The following is a 21,833-nucleotide window of genomic DNA, read 5'->3' as shown; positions in this document are numbered from 1 at the left end:
TCTACCTCGCTGGCGCGGGAAATGGCGAATAGTATGAAAATATATATATATATATATATATATATATATATATATATATATATATATATATATATATATATTATATATATATATATACACACTCCTTGTGCATATATGTATTGATGTGTTTATTTTGGAATTTAGTTCGTCGCTAAGCAATAAATGTAAACGCAGACTAACTGGAAATGTATTGCTTTATCTTATAATGGCAGTGGCATTTCTGGCAGTCCACTGTCGGCCGGTGTTGTTGGAGAACATGGAGGTGATTAAGTCATGGAACTGTAGATGTTTGACTCTAGTGAACATGTGGCACAAGGTCCATAGTTGGCTGTACGCTACAAGCCTTCAAATCTGAGCCGAGCGGCTTACTTCTAATCCAATTTACCAACGTCATGGCCACAGACGCAGAAGTTGGAAAACTAAAACCTGAGCTCTATTGCCTCTCTGATGGTGATGATTATTGTGCTCTGTCCTCCATTCTCGCTCCAGGATCTCTCCTGGATCTAGGCGTCCTTCTTCCATCCCGTCATCCCCCTTTTCCTCCATCTGGAGTCATTCCCCATCCCACTCTCCCACACCCCTTACCTCTTCTCCTCTATGCCCAGTAGGTCCACTACAAGAGCATGACCCTCCATCCCCTGTACCCATCCATCACTACAGCACCTAACCTATAACCCAGGAATCTATGTCTTGTCTCTTCCTCTATCTTTGCTACTCCTTAGCCTCATCCACCATCCCTTAACTCTCTATTAACCCAGTCTCCCATCTTCCTCCAAATGCTCATTTCTTCGTCCCAGCACCGCTTAACACACTGCACGTCAGCTCCTCACCCCCACCTCACCCCTCTGCCTCACCACCTGCTGTACAGCCTCACTTTCTCTCCTCAATACTGGTGCCTCTCATCCATCTTAGTGTCTCACTCTATGCTTTCATGCTCGCTGATCCACTCCAGTGATTCTTACTCTTGTCTGTGCTCCCTCTTTCGTTTTTATTTCTCCCCTTTAGCTCCCCCTGCACTATGTCAGCATCTTCCTCTGCCTCTGCGTCTATCCCTCACACGTACAGCAAATTCTTCAGTCAGTGACCCTTCCTCCGCCACAGTACTGTCTGCTTCCCCGAGAATTAGTTCTCTCGCAGCAACCCCCCCTTAATCCCTCTCTTTCTCAGCTTCCCTTCACCTCATACAGCGACTCTGTTCCTCCCCTTTCTAGAGCTCCCCTCCACCGAAAAAATTAAGCAACGAGCCATAAGAAGGAGGAGTGTTGAATGACTGGAAGCTCGCAAATGTAACATCATTTTCCGAAGAAAAAGTAAATAGAAATCGCTCCTCACAGTATGAAACTCTTACTTGGGTTTTACGTGAAGTGTCAGAAACAACGATCAGGTGTAAGATTTTACAATTCTTAGAAGATTAGAAGTTTATCTGAAAACCTCCGTGAGTTTTGTCTCAAAATGTAACATTTCTATGTTCATATGTACGAGAGGTAATCAAAAATATCCTTATATGCTCAATGCTAAGGCTTCCAAAAATCTTGAGGTATAGTACAATATAAATGATGGTTCGATAACATCACACAGCATGCGATATCGAGACTACAAGAGGACACAGGACTAACATACAGGTAGGAAAGGATTAGTATTAAAGAGGGAAGCTTCCCACTAACTTGGTTTGAGGGACTTGGCGCCACAAGGCCCCCTATGTCTTCTGTTATCTTTGTCGCTGAACTGGATGCAAGACTCGCTAAATTATTTTTGGGATTATCCGATAACACGAAATTAGGGGGTGAAAGTCCGGAGAAAGGAATTCTGTTCAATGATTCAACGAAATTCAAACTTACTGATTTAGGAATTAGAAACAGGACATGTGAACTTCAATGTTGGCAAGTAAAAAGTAATGCATTTATGGTGAAACAAATATTCACATCTGTTCCAAAATTTTTGATAAACCATTTTAGAAGTGAAAAATAAAAGAAGTCAGTGGTAATCAGTAATGATGTAAAATGCATAAAAAAGCAAAAAACATAGCCAGGCTACAGATGAGAAACAGAAGCAAGATCTCGTAACGAGAAGTTTATGCTATAAAGTGAATGACAGACTTCCTACTCACACTTTGCGACACTCACGTTAATTCTCAATTGAAGTACACTGATCGGTTCGGGTCACGTAACTTTATAAAAGACGTCGAAACATTGGAAAGAATACAGAGAAGACAGAAAAAACTACTTCTTTTGCTTGAAAATAAACCGTACGAAGAAAGACTTTGAGTTCTAATATCAGTTCCTTCTACATGTGTGCTCACTCCAATGTGATCTAACAAGTTTTCAGAGGACAATTTCAACACCACAACTCAGGACAATTTCTCTACGTGTTAGATACAGATACAGACATTAATAGTTAAGTACACTTAAGCTCAACATTGTCATTGGAAGATTATCAATACAATAGAATCATGGTTGGAAAATACATTAATGATATTCATGAACAATGAATAAACCTTGTTCAAGAATGCCTTTGGTATGCAGATATGCTACCTTTTTTCTTTTCATATTTCAGCCCGCAATATCCATCCTCCCCAAAGAGTATCACACATCTCTATATAACTTCCGTGTCAGTATGATCTCACCATATTACACGGTTATGATTGTTGTTTTCCTGCCAGCTGATGTGCCGGAAGGAGTGTTGGGCAGGTAGGAGACTTCGGCTGTGTTATCCCGTCTCTATAAACACTTCATAGAAAAGTAGGATCCTAATACTATGCTCGAGATGGCAACCTCGTCATAAATATCAGGTCCTCTGTTTTCTGCCCCTCCCCTATACCCCCCGCTCACCTACTCCTCCAGTGCTCTTCCTCTTTTTCCCTGGCATCCCTCCTTCTGTTCCGGTACTTCTCTTCCTCCTCCATTATCCCTCTTCCTCATCCAGTACCCTTTCTCCTCCTCATCCTCCAGCAACCTTCCTTCTTATTCAGCTCCCTATATTTCCTCCAGCACCTCTTCCCTCCTCCAGAAGCCTTCCTCTTTCTATGGCATCCACCTCCTCCCTCAGCTCCCTTCCCTCTTATCCAATACGCCTTTATGCCCCCTCCCCTAACCTCTCCTCCTCTTCCCCTTCCAGCATTACCCTTCCTCATCTAGTTTTCTCCTCCTCTAGCTCCTTTTTTCAGTCGTTGTCCTTTTCCTCGTCCTGCCCAGCTCCTTTTCTCTCTGCGCCCCTGCTCCTCCACCTCCAACAACCCTATACTTCCTCCTCCGTCCCCACTCCCTTGTCCCCTTCCTCCTCCTCCTCCTGCATCACACCTCTCCATCTTTTAGGAGACCTTCCCTCCTCTAGCACCTTCCTCCTCAACTTTTTTTCCTTTTTCATCATATCAGATTTGAGTCTCCTTACCTGAGACGTACACTGTAGTTGCAGTTGGGAACTTCTCCCATTCGCACTTTCCTATAAAATCTACCTGGCGGTATACCCACTCCATGCTACCAGGTGTTCCCTCTTATTCTTCTCCTTGTGGCGGCGTGAGTGGTGGATGGGAACCGCTGTCTGCTATTACTATCTCGTCACCCACAAATGAGAATTTGATCTTCGGACACTACTATCCTACGGCAGATAACCTCGTCTTGTTATCCGTCCATCACATACACTACGCCTCATCTTCTCTCCATTCTCCTGCACCTGTGCTCCACCCTGACAATGTTTTTCAAAAGAAACATGAAGTAGCTAGAGAAGAAAAGGTGAACTAGATATTTATGGTGCAGGTTTACTAGTGTGATTTGAATTATTTGTTGGATATGTATTTATAGTGTCTTGTTTACATACCCCGGCAAGCGAGCAGTGTGTGTGTGTGGCAGCAACGTTGTGTGTCTTGGTTCAGGGAAAAAACTTGTGCTGATCTGGGCTAAGAGCTCTTCATCGTGTGCATCACTGGATGACTGTTACTTCGCTCAGGGCTTTGAGACTCGTTGGATCCGTGTTCCATGTTTGTGCTGTTCTCGGTATCTTGAATGTCTGCGTTTTGTATCTTCGCCATCGTGGTGTTTTTTACCATATGTTTCCTGCTGCTTTCCCTATGTGTGTACCAACCGGGTTTATGTCATAAACATTAATTTCTAGAAGTATATATCTGGCTATTGATTTTAGCGATGTAGAATCGTTTTGGTTAATTTTGTAACGTCTTTAGACTCAGCGTACGTGATTAGAAGCACGCTAATTAGGAACTGGCAAGTACTTTGAGAGCAGAACGATCATAGTCTTTTTAACCATGTGTATTCTTGGCTTACTGGGAGGTGCCAGATTTTGTATAAGCTGGTCAAGTCTGTTGTACCTTGTGTAGCTCTCCTGTCAATATTGTTTACTATTGAGTCTTGTAACGTTGGTGTCTGGGATGGTATTTACTACCTGCTGTGGTGCTGTATCCGAATCATTCTCGTCTACAGTGTCGTAAAGTTTCCACTCTCTTTAAAATCACTCGTGAAAACTTACTGTTATTCTCTAATCTTTCTCGTAATTGTTGAGTTCTACACTGGAGAGGGACTACGTCTGCTCTGTAAGTTAAGAGTCTCAGATGGAGGTCAGGAAGCTAACGTGTAGGAGGACCCTTAGAAGAAATTTGTTTAGGAAATATTGTTGTGTTTATGGTTACTGCGGCGGTAGGATGGTAGAAATCAATGTTAGAAGACACTTGTACATACTTTGTCGAAGACTTTGTTCATATCCTTTTGTGAAACTTTGCAGCATATTCCTAGGACTCTGGCCCTTGATATTGTTTCTGCAGCGATCAATAATGCACAAATGCTGATGTCTTTGCAGCATATTCCTAGGACTCTGGCCCTTGATATTGTTTCTGCAGCGATCAATAATGCACAAATGCTCATGTCTTTGCAGCATATTCCTAGGACTCTGGTCCTTGATATCGTTTCTGCAGCGATCAATAAGGAACAGATGTATGATTTGATCCCCCCGTAAAACCATACTGACTGTGGTGTTAAGGATTATTATCAATTCACTTTCCTAATCCTAAGGCAGATCTTACATTTCAATACGTTCCTGATGACTTGAAAGAGAGAAATAGGTCCTTGTGTCGGATGTTTCTCCTTGTTTTGACATTATAGTTTCTCTTGCTTCTCTAAATCCCAGAGGAATGTATGCTGTACTGAGCATACCTGTGGAAACACTGAAGGAGTGATGGCCTTTTCGTGCTATATCAATTCTTTGTTTCTTGTCTACTTGACTTTCCATGGCTGTTTGTCGAGGTTTTATGAAGACTAGCTGCTCGTGAGGTAGTTATAGAATTTTTATTTTCAGCGTGAGAAAACTGTCACAGGAAAAATCTAGCTGAACCTGTGATTTGTATTGGAATGATACGTGTCTCTTCTGACTCAGTGAACTCAGAGCTGCTCTTTCTGTGACTTGATTATCACCTCCATTTTCTTTATTTGTGGTTTTGAGCACAGGTTCCTTGTGTTCCTAAATTCGTAGCCATAACTCGACGACCATAATGTTGTTTATGACTCTAAGATATCCGACGTTGTGTCTTGTGATCGCTTGGATTCCCCCGAACTCCTTACCTAAATGCATTTTGGTTCTCTATTCTTCTTTATTAATTTCCTGCGTTGAAGCAGACTGTCTTTTCTAACCCGGCCTACTATCCATCTTGTACCTCTTGTTTCATCCATCCTTCCCCTCCATCACAACATTTCTTCCTCACACCGAGTTCCCCATGTCTGTATATAGGTCCACCGTCCCTTCACCTGGATCTTTCTTTTTTAACCCTTCGCCTCTCTATCTCAACAACTATTTGTGTCAACCAATTTATTTCCCTTCCCATCCTCCCACCATCTTCCTTAGCTCCAGTACAACCTTTCTACCCTTCCAAAACCCTATACCTACCCTGAGAAAACCCCTTCCGTCTTCCTCCACCCCAGAACCATTTCTTCCTCGTCCTACCACCACATCACCCACACACCCCAGCACCATATCCTCCTCGTCCTTCTTCCCCCAGCGCCCGCACACCAATGCACTACACTATCTAATGACTGGCACAGGTGGGGAGAACCGCGGCTGTCCTGGTAAATCTTAAAAGATTTGTCTGAGGAAACTTTAGAAACAGGTCTCTTGTTTTCTCTGACACTTTTCCTGGAGAGAGAGGAAAAGGAACAAAGGAAATGATAATGCATTTGGTTTGCATTTCATCTGAAATCAAACCTAATGGGAAGTCGGGTTGATGATACCATCTCTGTTATGTTTGCCCAAACATATCAAAAGCTTGTAGAATAATACGACATATGTTCCTTGGAAACTGTCTTTCATTGTCATGGACAGTGATTCCACACCTGTCACTGTTCTCATATCTGTTAACTGTGGCAATTATCGCTGCACGGCTGTCAGTCAGTCTTCACAATGATACTTCACACACCTGCCACTCACAAGAACTCATTGACTTTCTTCATTCACCGTGGACTTAGAACTTGCTTGTCACTCTTCACGCTCAAAGCCACACACGTAACTCTCCGTGGTTCCATTATTCATCTGCAACCCTTTATGTTCACATTTTACCAACCTCACACCCCCAGCATTACATACATATAGCCATCAATTCGTCCATACTAGGCACATTCTACACAATCAGCCATTCCACATACATATGTCGCATACACATATCGCGCATATTGCATAGTTGTCATTTACCGCTCATACAGGCACACAATTACCATAGTCATGCCGCAAACACCTACCGTTCTCCACACTTACACACCTGTCCCAAATCAAACTCACTTGAACCCTAGCCCAGGAATCAGCTGCTGCTCCCAGCACACACACGCACCTACTGCTCTCCACACTCACATGTGGGATATCTGGTGTCTTTCTCAAACACCCTCTGCACACATGCCACAAATCTGCCACACAAATCTGCTCATTTCCGATACTCAGTTTTAGAAAACGGACTCATTTATACCTCATATGGTCTTTCGTTCTTACAATGCATCCTCGATTGCCATACAAATAGCCTGTGGATAAATGGAAGCTCAGCGAGACAGCTAGACCTATAGCCTGTGTCACTCACACACCTAGACTAACACGTCAGGTCCAGATAGACACACGCCCGGGTGAAGCTGCCATGTCTCTCATGTCAATAAAAAGTATTTCCCTCTTTTAGTTCTTTTTAATGTTCGTTATAGTTTACAAGTTTTTTTTTATGATGTTCGTTTCAAGGCGATATAATGTATAAACTGTTTATTGTAAATAGGAAAAAGGAACTCCAGGCGCCTGACACTGTGTTGTGTTTCATTGTGATTGTGTTTATGTAGGACTGAAGAAAGGGCACCCATTACAATATTGAAACTGTGATGTTGTCAGTAACTCTGTAAATTTGCTCACAAGATGAAAATATACAAGTTGCCAAGAAAACATGGTCTGGTTTTATAATTTCCTGATGCAGAGCGAGTCTTCAGTAACGCATAACTCTGTACATGGGTCCGGTCGGATAAAAAGTGAAGGAAGCTTTGTATATCATTTTCCTTCTGTACTTTAGAGAATAAGTGATACAATTCAGAAATATGAAATAAATGTTCACTGTGATCAGTAATCAGGTACATCTGATACAGTTGGCATCTACATCTAAAAAGCTTCGTTTGCATTCTCTTTATCTGTTTCGTCCTCGGTTTCCTTCCTCTCCCTCGCTCTCTCTATACTCCCCTATTTTTTCCATGCGCCCCTGCCACTGCGGCACACCGTGGACGGTACTCTCACTCAAGATCGGTTCTGTACTACACTTCTCTCTAACAACATAACTTCTCCTTACGTCAACCTGCCTCACGCTACATAATGTATGTCCCTAGGTATTTCATCCCAGTATATCTTATGCTCTACCAACTTACTTACGGTTATTGTATTGCATCTCTTGATGGCTCTCCTTCAAGGTGCCTTACTTCCCTGAGAGCTTTGCCCTGTTTTCCCAGATAACTAGCTCTCATCGCGCTCCTGCTCTCATATCTCTCATGTCCAGACAGCTCTCCTTATTACCCTGTTTTCCCAACATTCCTCCTACATAATACTGCGACCTTTGCTACTCTATCACATCATAATGTACATTCCTTTCAGCCATGACTGTCCCCACTTGTTACAATTCCTTGCGCATCTTTTATGCCTTGGGAGCCCGTGTACACACCCCCTCTGAAATGCCAGCCTACAGTTCTTGTCCACCAGCCTTACCCTTATCTTCCCCCACCAAATAACCAACATTCTGCCTTCCTCTACACGCTATACCAACGCTCTATCCCATAACGTCATTAATGATTAGCTTTATCCAATGTGTCACTAACATGCCGGGCCTTCCTTAGCTTTATCCAATGTGTCACTAACACGCCGGGCCTTCCTTAGCTTTATCCAATGTGTTACTAACATGCCGGGCTTTCCCAGGTGATTATATGTTTAAGTTACGATCTCATCCTTGGCTCTTTCACAATCCTCAGTCATAAGCATGGAGACAAATTTTCATCCTGGTGTCAACGAGAACCTCTGAGATGATATAGTGTGATGAGTGAATATCCAAAGTGGGTTAACGGTGCAATGATGATTTGCAGCCTGAAAGGCGAGCGAGCCATGAACTTGAGTTAAAGGCTTTATGCTGAAATGGAACCCTGGAATATGTTACGCAGGGGGCGGTATCTGAAAATAGCTTGATGGCAATGTAAAGTGACGTAAGAGGCTTTTAGGATTATGATGGTAACTCTGGAAACTAATACAGCAAAAAATTTGTGATAAACAGACTCATGAATTTTTTTTTTTATCCTACATGTGATGAACAATATAGGACGTAAATAGAGGCACCATTTTGGATGCACTGTGTGTGTGAGGTTGGAGGGGTGTTCTTTTCTAAATCTTTTGATGCATTTCATAGATAAAGAAAATCGTTGGAAAGATTTGCATACATCACTACTGTGTCACACCTTATTCTCACCTGCATTCAACACACCTGGTCTTATAAAGTTGATAATTCATATATCATCACGCTCTCACCCCCCAAAAAGCATCCACATCACATATGCGTCAGCTCACTCCCATTACACACGGCCTTCCTCCATCTGGCACACACTGAATGGAAACACTTAGATGCATCTACTCTCCACTTAACATTCTACCTCTTGCTTCGGCCCTGCCCTCGGCCTTCCAGTACTCTACTCTTCGTTTCATTCGTAAAGCACCAACTCAAATCTCACCTTAAGGACATTATTCATCTTCTGCACCCACATAGGAAATTACGGTATACCATACAATCAGACGAAGCCCCTTGGCTTGCAATGGGCATACCTACCATTACATATCTGACACAGGTTCCATAACGAATGAAAGACAAAAAGCGTCCAAGGGAATCTTCGACTGTGAAAGAAGTTGCATCCAGTCATCTCCCTCTTTAACGATCTTCACTAAACTACACCAACGAGGTTGTTAAGTCATAACACTGATAATGAATTCCCCCCGGCAATCTGACTCAACACTCAAGGTGCATCTACTGAAGAATATTTGCATAAAGTGATATATGGGGGCTGTGGAGAAGGGTTATGTATTGCCCTCCTGTGGGAGTTAGGACAATTGTTTCATAATGAATGAGAGATATTTACACACAACGGCATTGATCACACACCCCCAAGCCTTATCAACAACATTCCCATCGAGCCAAAAATGAGAGACCAAAACCCCTAGATTTTTTCTTGTAGATCCATCGAACGGAGTCTTCTACCACACACACGACCCACCGGGAAGTGCTACCCTCACACCCTCACCTTACAAGTGTTGGTGTCTCGAGTCATCGCTACCAACTCCTCCATAAGGCCACCACCTCATCTACCTTACCATCATAAACATCGAAATGTGACTCACACTCAACCTACTGTGTTGCTATCATCACCTTCAGGGATACACTGATCACGACACCTGCACACTTACTATCAGCAACACCAGGTGCAACACTACCTCATGGTACCTACACTCACTATCAGCAACACCAGGTGCAACACTACCTCATGGTACCTACACTCACTACCAGCAACACCGGGCGCAACACTACCTCATGGTACCTACACTCACTACCAGCAACATCAGGCGCAACACTACCTCATGGTACCTACACTCACTACCAGCAACACCAGGCGCTACACTACCTCATGGTACCTACACTCACTACCAGCAACATCAGGCGCTACACTACCTCATGGTACCTACACTCACTACCAGCAACATCAGGCGCAACACTACCTCATGGTACCTACACTGACTACCAGCAACACCAGGTGCAACACTACCTCATGGTACCTACAATCACTACCAGCAACACCAGGCGCAACACTACCTCATGGTACCTACACTCTACCAGCAACACCAGGCGCAACACTACCTCATGGTACCTACACTCACTACCAGCAACACCAGGTGCAACACTACCTCATGGTACCTACACTCACTACCAGCAACTCCAGGCGCAACACTACCTCATGGTACCTACACTCGCTACCAGCAACACCAGGCGCAACACTACCTCATGGTACCTACACTCTATCAGCAACACCAGACGCTACACTACCTCATGGTACCTACACTCACTACCAGCAACACCAGGCGCAACACTACCTCATGGTACCTACACTGACTACCAGCAACACCAGATGGGCGCATCTGCCTCGTCGTTGCAACATTTCCCTTAAGTCAACCTTTCATTTGCGTCATTCTGGGCAGCTAGGGGTCATAATCTGTGCCATTTACTAACACAAAAGGACACGTTATAATGTTAACAAACATAAATCAGGGAAAAACTTTCAGTTCTCTGGTAGGCACATTATGCTGCTACGACACATTTTACTCTCAGTCATAAGGTGAGCCGCCTAGCAAACCACATATAATGATCAATATTTGTAGCAGTACTACAGTTAGGGGGCCAGGTGAGGATATTCCCTCAAAGGCCCAGTCCTCTGTTCTTAGCGCTACCTCGCTAATGCGGGAAATGGCGAACAGTACGAAAGGAAAAAAAGAAAGAACTACACGATGCATGATTCGTGTTGTGTCTACTGTCTACAGTACCGCATGACTGAGGGCAGTACTTAACGCGACCACAACTTCACAACAGATACACAGTACAACTCTATGGTTATTATATACAACCTCTGTTGTTGGTTGGTAATTTGTGCTCTAGGTCTATCGACCGTCAGGATCATTTAAGAACGGGACAGCCAGCATCATCAAGGCCAATAACATCATAATATATCCATCAATAGAAACATCTTGAACACATTCTTTAGATGTTGTGTATATATCTTTAAGACCACACACTTCTCACCATCCAATTATAGCTTTCGGTACTCACTGATTATGGGTGTTGACAAACAAAGATAAGTGTACATGTCATATAATGCAGATACAAAAATAATGTACGTGTAAAGTACGAAGTGAGTGTCGGGTGTACTGACACACACACACACACACACACACACACACACACACTTTGTCGCTGTCTCCCGCGCTAGCGAGGTTGTGCAAGGAAACAGACGAAAGAATATCCCAACCCACCCATATACACATGTATATACATACACGTCCACACACGCACATATACATACCTATACATTTCAACGTGCACATATATATACATACACAGACTTATACATACATACACATGTACATAATTCATACTTGCTGCCTTCATTCATTCGCGTCGCCACCTCGCCGCACATGAAATGACAACCCCGTCCCCCCGCATGCGCGCGAGGTAGCGCCAGGAAAAGATAACAAAGGCCACATTTGTTCGCACTCAGTCTCTAGCTGTCATGTATAACGCACCGAAACCAAAGCTCCCTTTCCACATCCAGGCCCCACAAAACTTTCCATGGTTTACCCCAGACGCTCCACATGCCCTGGTTCAATCCATTGACAGCACGTCGACCCCGGTATACCACATCGTTCCTTGCACGCCTTTCACCCTCCTGCATGTTGAGGTCCCGATCACTCAAAGTCTTTTTCACTCCATCTTTCCACCTCCAATTTGGTCTCCCACTTCTCTCGTTCCCTGTACCTCTGACACATATATCCTCTTTGTCAATCTTTCCTCACTCATTCTCTCCATGTGACCAAAGTATTTCAGAACACCCTTTTCTGCTCTCTCAACCACACTCTTTTATTACCACACATCTCTCTTACCCTTGAGTTACTTACTCGATCAAACCACCTCACACCACATATTGTCCTGGAATTGGAGATAAAACTAACCACTAAAATTATGGTCATTTGCATGTTACACATTACACAGTACCTTCTTATGTGGCACCCCTGGCTACGTTACACATGACACAGTACCTTCTTATGTGACAGCACTGGCTACGTTACACATTACACAGTACCTTCTTATGTAGCACCACTGTCTACATTAAACGAGTATCGTTCATACAGGACGATATAATCACACGTTGCTTAGCATTATAACGACAAGACTCCGGGACGAATCTATCAGTTAAGTATTATACAATATCATCATTGAGCGAGACAGTACTCCTCCCTGCCATCACCAGACGCTGTCATGTTGTTAGGACCGGGCCAGTCCAACAACAAACAGTGTCCAATTAGTGACAAATGACCGAACTGTGTTTATCGTTACACATCGTCAGAGTGTAAGCCCTGACTCAAGTCTAACAATACCTTGGCACCGAGCAACGGGCGCTGAGAAACACACGACCCAACATTATACATAACCATCAATGGTAATTGGCCAAATATTTCTACACAAGCTTAGGAAAAATCTAAATATTTTGAGGAACAGATTCGCAATTGCCACTGGTAAGGTACGAGTTGTTAGGATCAGTAAGAAAGTCAGAGAAGCACAGACATCCTGACCATATATCGTAAAGGATCAATAGAGAAATCCTCCTCCATTCTTAGCATTACAATAATGCTTGTCATATCCTACTGTATTTTACTATTAAGAATCTCGAAGCCTAACAGCTAAAACAGTAGGGCACTTCGAAAAGAGAAAAAGATCGACAGACTTGATATGCTCACTGTGTCACACTACAGATATTCATCTAACATATGATCTAACATGTAATATCTATATATAGCTATAGAGTTCTAACTCCCCTATCGTCATGTGTGAAGCCTATGAATAAAGTGGAGTTGAATGGATCAAGCTTGTGTGATAACCACACTACAGCAGTAACAATAGGAAGCAAAAAGATCATGACCGTTTTGTATTAAAAGTAAACCAAACATTTTGGATGACAGGTCCTGAATATGAACGTATAGTTCAAGAGGCGCCGGTCGCAAGTACGACAAACTGTGCAGACGGCTCCACCACCACAGACCCACCCATCACCTACGTCAGGTGAAGAGAAACGACCTTTCACTTCTCTGTATTTGTTATCTTAGTACCCACCAAAACTATTATCAGATCGTTAATTATGCACTGACTGAAATGAAGATGTTTTAACTCTTACTCCGGAAAGTGAACTACCTGTAATAATATTCAAAACCTCAGAAAAAAAAACAGTAAAAAAGATCATTTGCAAATAAAATCAACGTGTGAGAAATGGCAACTTTGCTACTTACATTGTAATTGACTGGCAACACCTCACCTCACACCCTCCGTACATGATACCGTGACGACGAACGCATCATTCCATACGAAAATGCCACTGGGCACACTTATGATCAATATATTACGTGAATCCTCAACACAATTCTGAAAAAAAAGGAGATTTGAAATTAGTTCTGTGATGACCGCCAAGTAAGCCATCAGTTAATCAAGATCTTCATTGAAAATAAGATCAAGCTTTACAGAGTGGAGAATCAAACACCACTTGCTTCTCCCTAGCTAACTTGACAGTGGCTAGGTATTGCATCGAACCCTTCAATCTGGGCTACGGAAACTGATTCACTTGATCCTCAAACATCTAAGTGTTGCATCAAGTACACAACATTATGGCAATTATATAATTACTATATTACGTGAAATATCTGTATTCAGTATATGTAAAATATCTGTATTCAGTACAACATACACTGTACAGGGGTTTGTAAAACCATGTGTTCTTCGGCATATATTGTAGTAGGTTTTACATCATGAATTACAGCTATTGCCACAATTCATAAATTGGACTTACTGCTACACTTAGAATATAGGAAAACAAACGCTGCTTAGACTACAGTACATGTGACATAAAGCGATAAAGATACATTTACCACATCAACCACTTCAATAAACACTACTACATTCGGTGCGTAACCTCAGCACTCACATGTGTTTGATCGCTTGGTGTACAATGTTGGGGAAAAGTTCCAGCTGCATCAGAGAGGTGATGTCCAGCCAGGCCGCTGATGACGACACAGTAACCCTGCCTTGACCAGTTCTCCAGTGTTCTTGCCTCAAATCAGACCGGTCCCTCTGGCAACATCAACAAACTATGGTGTTATTGTTCAGCCTAACCTCCATACCAGACTGGTCTGTCAAGCAGTTTAGTGACTGGTGATTCTCATACGTAAATGATGTATTAACCTCAGTACCTCATTCAGTCACGGCTCTTTCATTTCTTCAATACACTCTGTTGACCTACGTCATCGAATTCAATCAAAAATTGGTAGAAGTGATGGGATTACGAAGGCTCAAAAGGATAACTTGTACTATAGAAAGGTGAACCTGTTTGCCTGTCCGTCCATTCTCCTTTGAAAGACATGAAAGCTGGATGAGACGCGCATGAGTTCTGGTTGCTTTGATTCCGCGTGGGGTCAACAGATGGTGCTAATTACCCTTGCGATTGTCGTCTGTTTACGCAAACTTTAACGTGAGATTTAAAAAAGACGTCAAGGTGAGCGGAAGAGGACACCAGTGAGCAAATTGCAAACAACAGAAGAAGAGAACTCAGAAGATTTTTTCATGTTTTACCAAAGGACAAGGAAAGGTACACATGACTTTAACTGTATATGAACAAATTACATATATTAGGTAACTTTTAACACAAAATGTAAGACAAACAACTATGACATTTTTCTTTCAGATTTAAGCATTACAATCATAACTTCACATACTAGACCACATGTACTTAATCATATGTGGATTTGCTAACTTACTTTGTCATTATCTTTATGTATATTTTTATGTTCTGTTTATATGATTATTATATTTAACAGTTTTTACGAGTGATCTTAATCTGTCTGTCTTCTTGCATGTCGCTTTTGAATGTTATTTCATGGACTTTTTTCTCTTTTGCATGTTACTTTTGAATGTTACTTTGAACATTCGAAGGTGTTCATGTTTTTTCAATGTATGGTTACAAACTGACGTCGTGGCCTTTAATGGCCCTGAATCAGTCCATAGATTTAAAGCCAAGATAATCTCTCAACCAAATCAAGTGTCAGTACAAAGGCTGTTTATTCGCGTAGTCCATAGATTTAAAGCCAAGATAATCTCTCAACCAAATCAAGTGTCAGTACAAAGGCTGTTTATTCGCGTAGTCCATAGATTTAAAGCCAAGATAATCTCTCAACCAAATCAAGTGTCAGTATAAAGGTTGTTTATTCGCGTGAAATACACACACACACACGCGAGACATGTTTCGTCACCCACCGCCACAAACAATGTACTCTGCCATCCTGGAATATTTAATCATATCCTATTGTTTCCCAGCAGACCATGTAAGCAAGCCTCAGTACACTAAAATATTTTACCAGCAACATGATACAGTGTTCCCCGAGGCTTTTTGTTGTACAGATCTGAGAGGAATTATTGGAAGTCAAGGGATTAACATACACGGTCAGTTCGAGCGAGTAGATTGCTCGAACTATATCGTTTATTTTCTATACAGTATCATAATGAGTTATTCTACTTTTGCCATATCGTTGCCATCTGAATGGTTTGTAGCTAGAGTAGTAGGTACAAGAATAATCACTTGCCATTCTTGCATGTTGAACTTGCTTTATGATGGTGTATCTCAGATACACCTATTAGAAGCTGTAGTTTCTAATCAAGACAGTAATGCGTGTGTGCAAGTAGGAAGAGAGGAGCGTGATTGGTTCCATATGAAGGATGGTCCGCAACATCGGTTTGTGATGTCAATATAACCGTTTCATCTGTTTATAGATGGGGCGTCGAGAGCGATAAAGATGAGGAGAGAGGAGCGGATATTCTGCCTGCTGTAGGTGGAGGTGGAGGGATGGGGTCTGTCGAATTTAGTAACACGAGCATATGAAGCCATTCCTGTCCAGCAATTTGCAGTGGAAGGTATCTTTGAATTAATCAATTTTCCAAGTTCTCCTCAGAAACTTTATCTAAAGTAACTTCACAATTGTAAGAAAGTAACTGTGAAGTGCATTGATACTTTCAGAATAAGTTTTCTTTTTTCTTTTGTTAAAAGCATCATAAGTGAGAGCTTATGCCATGAAAATACATCAGCACGAAAACAATTAACAGTGTGCTAATTTTGCTGCTTCCTAGTCTGGCATCTGTTGATACTTTAGTGATGTCTTGTCTCAATGGTTCACTCTTATTTTACAGTCACGTTTAGAGTTGCTTTACTTTTCACCTCTGGTGTGCTGGGTCATTCCTACAACCGAAGTTTACGAACTGTGTGAATAATTTTTATTCCTCTCTCTACAAGAACGAACGACATGAACGTTAATCTGTTTCACCTGTTAATCTGTTTCACCTGGAACTGTTGTGAATAGACACCTTCATTCACCTTACAGAGCACCATCAATGAAGCAAAATTCATTGTCCGAAGTTCCATTGATGTGACCGCCGTAAATGATGCGTCGCCACCGTATTAAATGGTAATGATACACGATACTTAAAAGAAAATACATTTTATGTGGACAAAGTGAGGGGTAACTTTGCTTCCATTGTCCCAGCCCTGACATATTCGCAGCGGCCATTTATATATGCTTACTGTCTTGACACATTCAGGTATTGTGCAAACGAGAGTTTTTGTGAGAGTAATTGCATTCCAGAGTCTGTGTGACGAGCCAGAGTGGATAGCCTTGGTAAGGAGCCAGATATATTAACGTACGGAGAACAAGGCGGGATAGAACGGGTCGGGAAGGCAACACAAAGTGCACGTACAGGAGGAGCATGTTGGACAAGAAGAGTAAAATCAGTGAATTCTTTGAAGAATAAAAAGAGATAATGCAAAAAAAAGGATAAATAACAAGAAAAGGGACAAGGGACGACCATTAAAGGGGTCTGTGATGGATAGAAGTCTGAGGGCCTGATATATAGAGATAAGAAACTCGTGGGTACTACAAAGACAAACTAGAATGTAATTCAAAACTTTTCGAGCGTGTGTATATATGACAGGGGAGGCAGGAGGTGGTAGCATTAGAAAAGAAAGGTGTGGTCACAAACGATACGTTACTAATGGAGTGCCGGGCGGTTTGGTGCCAGTGTCAGGATGAAGTCCACTTGGTTGATCATGTTCTGCAGACGACACATTAATCGGTGCTACGGGAGATTATAATCCGTGTTACCCCCACCGAGTTAATTTTGGGACACTGAAAAAAAAACTAGATCAATGGAGGAAAAGACAACAAAGGCCACCTTCGTTCACACTCAGTCTTTAGCTGTCATGTATGATGCACCGAAACCACGTTTCCCTTTCCACATCTAGGCCCCACAAAACTTTCCATGGTTTACCCCAGACGCTTCACATGCCCTGACTCAATCCATTGACAGCATGTCGACCCCGGTATACAACATCGTTCCAATTCACTATATTCGTTGCACGCCTTTCACCCTCCTGCATGTTCAGGCACCGATCACTCAAAATCTTTTTCACTCCATCTTTCCACCTCCAATTTAGTCTCCCACTTCTCCTCGTTCCCTGTACCTCTGACACATATATCCTCTTTGTCAATCTTTCCTCACTCATTCTCTCCATTTGACCAAACCATTTCAAAACACCCTCTTCTGCTCTCTCAACCACAGTCTTATTATTTACAATGTCTTTATATCTATATGTGCAGGCACACACACACACATCCCAACCAAAGCCAGATACTCATTTATCGACCAACCCCAAGGGGAGGATGAAAACGTGGGTTGGGTGTAGGCAATCTGCCACGCCCGGATTTTGAACTCGTGCGAATCCTACCCTGGGCTGGTTTGTGATGACCCATGGTCAGTAAAACTAACCACTACACCATAGAGACTTGTGTGTGTTGTGTGTGTGTGCCTGTGTACGTGCTTGCTCGGATATGTAACTTTGTGTTTCCATACATATGCCAACTGTATCAGATGTACCTGATTACTGATCACAGTGAACTTTTATTTCATATTTCTGAATTGTATCACTTATTCTCTAAAGTACAGAAGGAAAATGATATACAAAGCTTCCTTCACTTTTTATCCCGGACCCATGTACAGAGTTATGCGTTACTGAAGACTCGCTCTGCATCAGGAAATTATAAAACCAGACCATGTTATCTTGGCAACTTGTATATTTTCATCTTGTGAGCAAATTTACAGAGTTACTGACAACATCACAGTTTCAATATTGTAATGGGTGCCCTTTCTTCAGTCCTATATAAACACAATCACAATGAAACACAACACAGTGTCAGGCGCCTGGAGTTCCATTTTCCAATAAACTGTTTATACATGATATCGCCTTGAAACGAACAGCATGAAAAAAAAAAAAATTGTAAACTATAACAAACATTAATTTTCATAAAGAAAGCGAACTGAATGTGCAGAACCTTTGTAATATTGAAACTCCATACACAGCAGAATTTCAGAGTTTGATATGGAAAGATAAGTTCAGATGCTACAAACATTATGACGAAGCAATCTCATCGTTTTCCAATGCAATATCATAGAAAATGCCACTGGATCATTATTTCACATGTTTTACCTAAAACGGCAAGAAGAGGAGGCCACGCAATATGGCCAGCAATAATCTTCCTTTAAACATTAACAAATTACATTATCAGAAGTTTAATATAAAACTCTAGATACAAAATGTTCCACTCTATAAACATAACAGGCAGGGACTCGCAAAGTTTTCATGGTTGACTCTATCAATTGTCTTAAAACATGACATGTCAAGTACCGTTGGTGTACCAACATTAGCAAATATCAGATAAACCTGCTGTTACCATCAGGCAAGTGTCACTGCTGACAACTGAAATAGGCGTGACTGCACTGAAGTTATATCTTTAGAAGGTGATCAGTCTAATAATAGGTAACAAATACATCTCGAGAGAAAAAATTATAAAAAAGAGTTTGTTAAATTAGCAGAGGAAGACGTGATGAATCATTTCACTTTGAAAGAACAGGAAAAAATTTCGTATGGATGAGAGATTTGTGAAGCCGTTAGCAAGGGCAGAGTTTCTGGTGATGTAGCACCATAGGGTAGATAAAGGGTTTATGAACAGGTGAGGCTGTAAAGAAGATCAGGTATCATGATATAGGGGTCCGTTGTAGGGAAGGTCATGGCTGTTTTTCGTGGAAAGGTCGGGCCATGAGAGAGGGAATGGGTTTATAGTAATAGTGGCACTGTCAGTGAGGGAAAGTCTTATAGAAAAGGTAGAGGTATGATAAGCAGGAGGGGTGTCCTGTGGGGCATATAGCATATCAAGGCTCCCTGATAGCAAATCTTAACTATATAGCTGATGTTCCGAAGACTGCAGCTTATGTTGTCCATATACCATTACAGTTATGTAGCATTTCTGAGTGAGGTATTGTCAGACCAACTGAGTAATAGGATGAAATTTACCTTTATTGATCTTATAGTCCTGTTCTAAAATCACGAAACTTTATTCTGATAAATGTATTACTTATATTACATATAATAGTTTGCCATTATTGTAACTGTTCAAACATTTTTCGATGACGTCGCTTCTGATACTGTTCAGGTTTTTCGATGATAGGAAAGTTTCACGTAGACTGTGATGGAAATATATATATAGTAGTTAAGGTTTCACTCTGGCCCACAACAGCCGGACTTAAAGTGACTGCAGGTTGGCAAAGGATAGTTACCGAGAGGAAGAAAAAGGATGAGGTGGATTTAGGACCGATGATAGAAATGATTGGAAATAGAAAATGATGAATTACTCAATACACAGGAGTGTATTATGTAGTGAATGATTCCTCCACATTACCACGTTGTTTACGCAAAGGTTACATGAGAATAAAAGTCTCCGAGACGAGAGGAAATCACAGTAGAAGAATCAAATACAAGACGCTACTGCGAAGAAAAGTAGAATATAAGAAAACAACTCTTTACAGTGACAACACAAAAGGACCAGATAGAAATTAAGAAGAGTGTGCACTGTTGCAACCAAGAAATGTCTGGACACTACTCATCACAAACACTCGACATGTGTGACAACCAAAGAATTTTGTTCTGCTTACATCTCTTTACCTAAAACGTCGACATAACTGGTGATGGCACTTGATCATAAAGTCATAATAAAACCATATCGGAGGTGATATATCTGTGTCATAGGGTATGAACATAGAATATGTTGGTTACTCGCTGTGCCTTGTGATCTCAAAGGCTACTGTAAAAGTGGATAAAGAAAAAAAAACTTTCACTGTTAGTTCCAGCTGGAAAAAATTAGCGATAACTTTCCCCAAAAGCTTTGGTCCTTCACATGCATTGGTGTACTTTTCCAAAATATACGTCCTCAGCCTTTTATGAGAAATCAACATCTGTCTCTTATAGCAATGATTAAGCTCTAATTACTGAAAACTTTGGGAACATGCTTTCAGTCGTATGGATAAAAAAAAATTGTACACTACATCTCTTTCTCACCCAAGTATGGATATCCTTTACCAGTTTCTTCTCTTCTCTAAGTAGGGATGTTATAAACCAGTCTCGTGTGGTCTCTGCAAGTGGAAAGATCAACCACCAGTCTCTGCGTTCTGCCAAAAGTGAGGAAGTCGACCGTTAGTTTCTTTCTGATCCAACAAGAAGTTGGCTGTCCACAAATTTCCTATGTTTGTGGGAGGTGAAGTCGTCTGCCAGTTTCTTCTTGTATGTAAGAGCAGGATGTCGTCCACCTCCTATCAAAAGATGCTATTAGTGCAGCGACCTTTGCTTACCGGTATAGATTTAGATACTGTCCTTAAGTCTCTGCCATCTTATAGTCTCTGGTACGGGAGCTGTCCGCCATTTAGTTAGAATCACTTTTTCTCAAGATATAGTCCACCTCGTCACCAATCCAATCAAAAATAAAACAGGTCCCTTCATTAGTGTTCCCTGTACAAGCTTGAGGACAACTGTTTATCACAACGTAATGATCGTTTAATGAGAATATTTCGGCTAACTTTGACACTTGGTAAGGGTTTTAGAAAATGTGGGAATGCATTGAGTTTACTACAACAAGTCTAGACTATGAAAGTCACTTCCTTGGTTAAACATTTCTATGTTATCACAATGACACATATCATTCATCATAATATTACAAGTTTACACACAAACACGCACTTTTTTCTTGAGTTCATGTAATATATTATTTTGGCGTGAAGGATTCGTACAAAAAGGAATCCCCATTAAAAACTTTGTCACGCAGTGACTTAAATGTTTTTTTTTTATAAAAGTTAGGAGACTATGTTAAGCCTGGCTCACACGGCACTTTCCCTCCTGGCTGACGTAGGACTCTCTGGATCCTCGGGTATCCTAGGCAACCCTGTGCCCACGCCCCCAGGTCCCTGCGTGGTAGCACCCTCGCCCACGTACAGAAGAGGCACTGGCACGTCGTCAGGCGCGGGTGCTGGGGGCGTCCCGCTATCGCCTCCTCCTTCGCTGAAATGCACCTCAATGTCCGCGCTGCCACACATCTGCAGG

At 41.8% G+C, this 21,833-nt stretch overlaps 1 protein-coding gene and 1 long non-coding RNA gene across 7 annotated transcripts in view; both read right to left on the bottom strand.

Annotated features, from left to right (window-relative positions):
- The window catches only part of LOC139756968 (uncharacterized), a 50,511-nt gene extending 35,772 nt beyond the window's left edge, over positions 1 to 14,739 (bottom strand). The window contains exons 1-2 of the long non-coding RNA XR_011714469.1: positions 14,292 to 14,739; positions 13,603 to 13,735 (exon numbers count right to left, since the gene is read on the bottom strand). This is a non-coding gene — a long non-coding RNA (uncharacterized lncRNA). The remainder of the gene's footprint in view (positions 1 to 13,602; positions 13,736 to 14,291) is intronic.
- A 3,723-nt stretch (positions 14,740 to 18,462) lies between these two features.
- Positions 18,463 to 21,833, bottom strand: part of LOC139757010 (protein turtle homolog B-like) — a 179,120-nt gene continuing 175,749 nt past the window's right edge. For 3 of the 6 annotated variants that reach the window (XM_071676957.1, XM_071676962.1, XM_071676959.1), the window contains exon 17: positions 18,463 to 21,826. In XM_071676957.1, coding sequence (XP_071533058.1) covers positions 21,611 to 21,826 — 216 coding nt within the window. In that variant the 3' untranslated portion in view covers positions 18,463 to 21,610. The remainder of the gene's footprint in view (positions 21,827 to 21,833) is intronic. The other 3 variants (XM_071676958.1, XM_071676963.1, XM_071676960.1) reach the window with 2 other exon arrangements.

Source organism: Panulirus ornatus, chromosome 24 (assembly GCF_036320965.1).
Source record: "Panulirus ornatus isolate Po-2019 chromosome 24, ASM3632096v1, whole genome shotgun sequence".
NCBI classification, from domain to species: domain Eukaryota; kingdom Metazoa; phylum Arthropoda; class Malacostraca; order Decapoda; family Palinuridae; genus Panulirus; species Panulirus ornatus.
The sequence above is the reverse complement of the archived record's forward strand: the minus strand, read 5'-3'. Positions and strand labels throughout refer to the sequence as shown.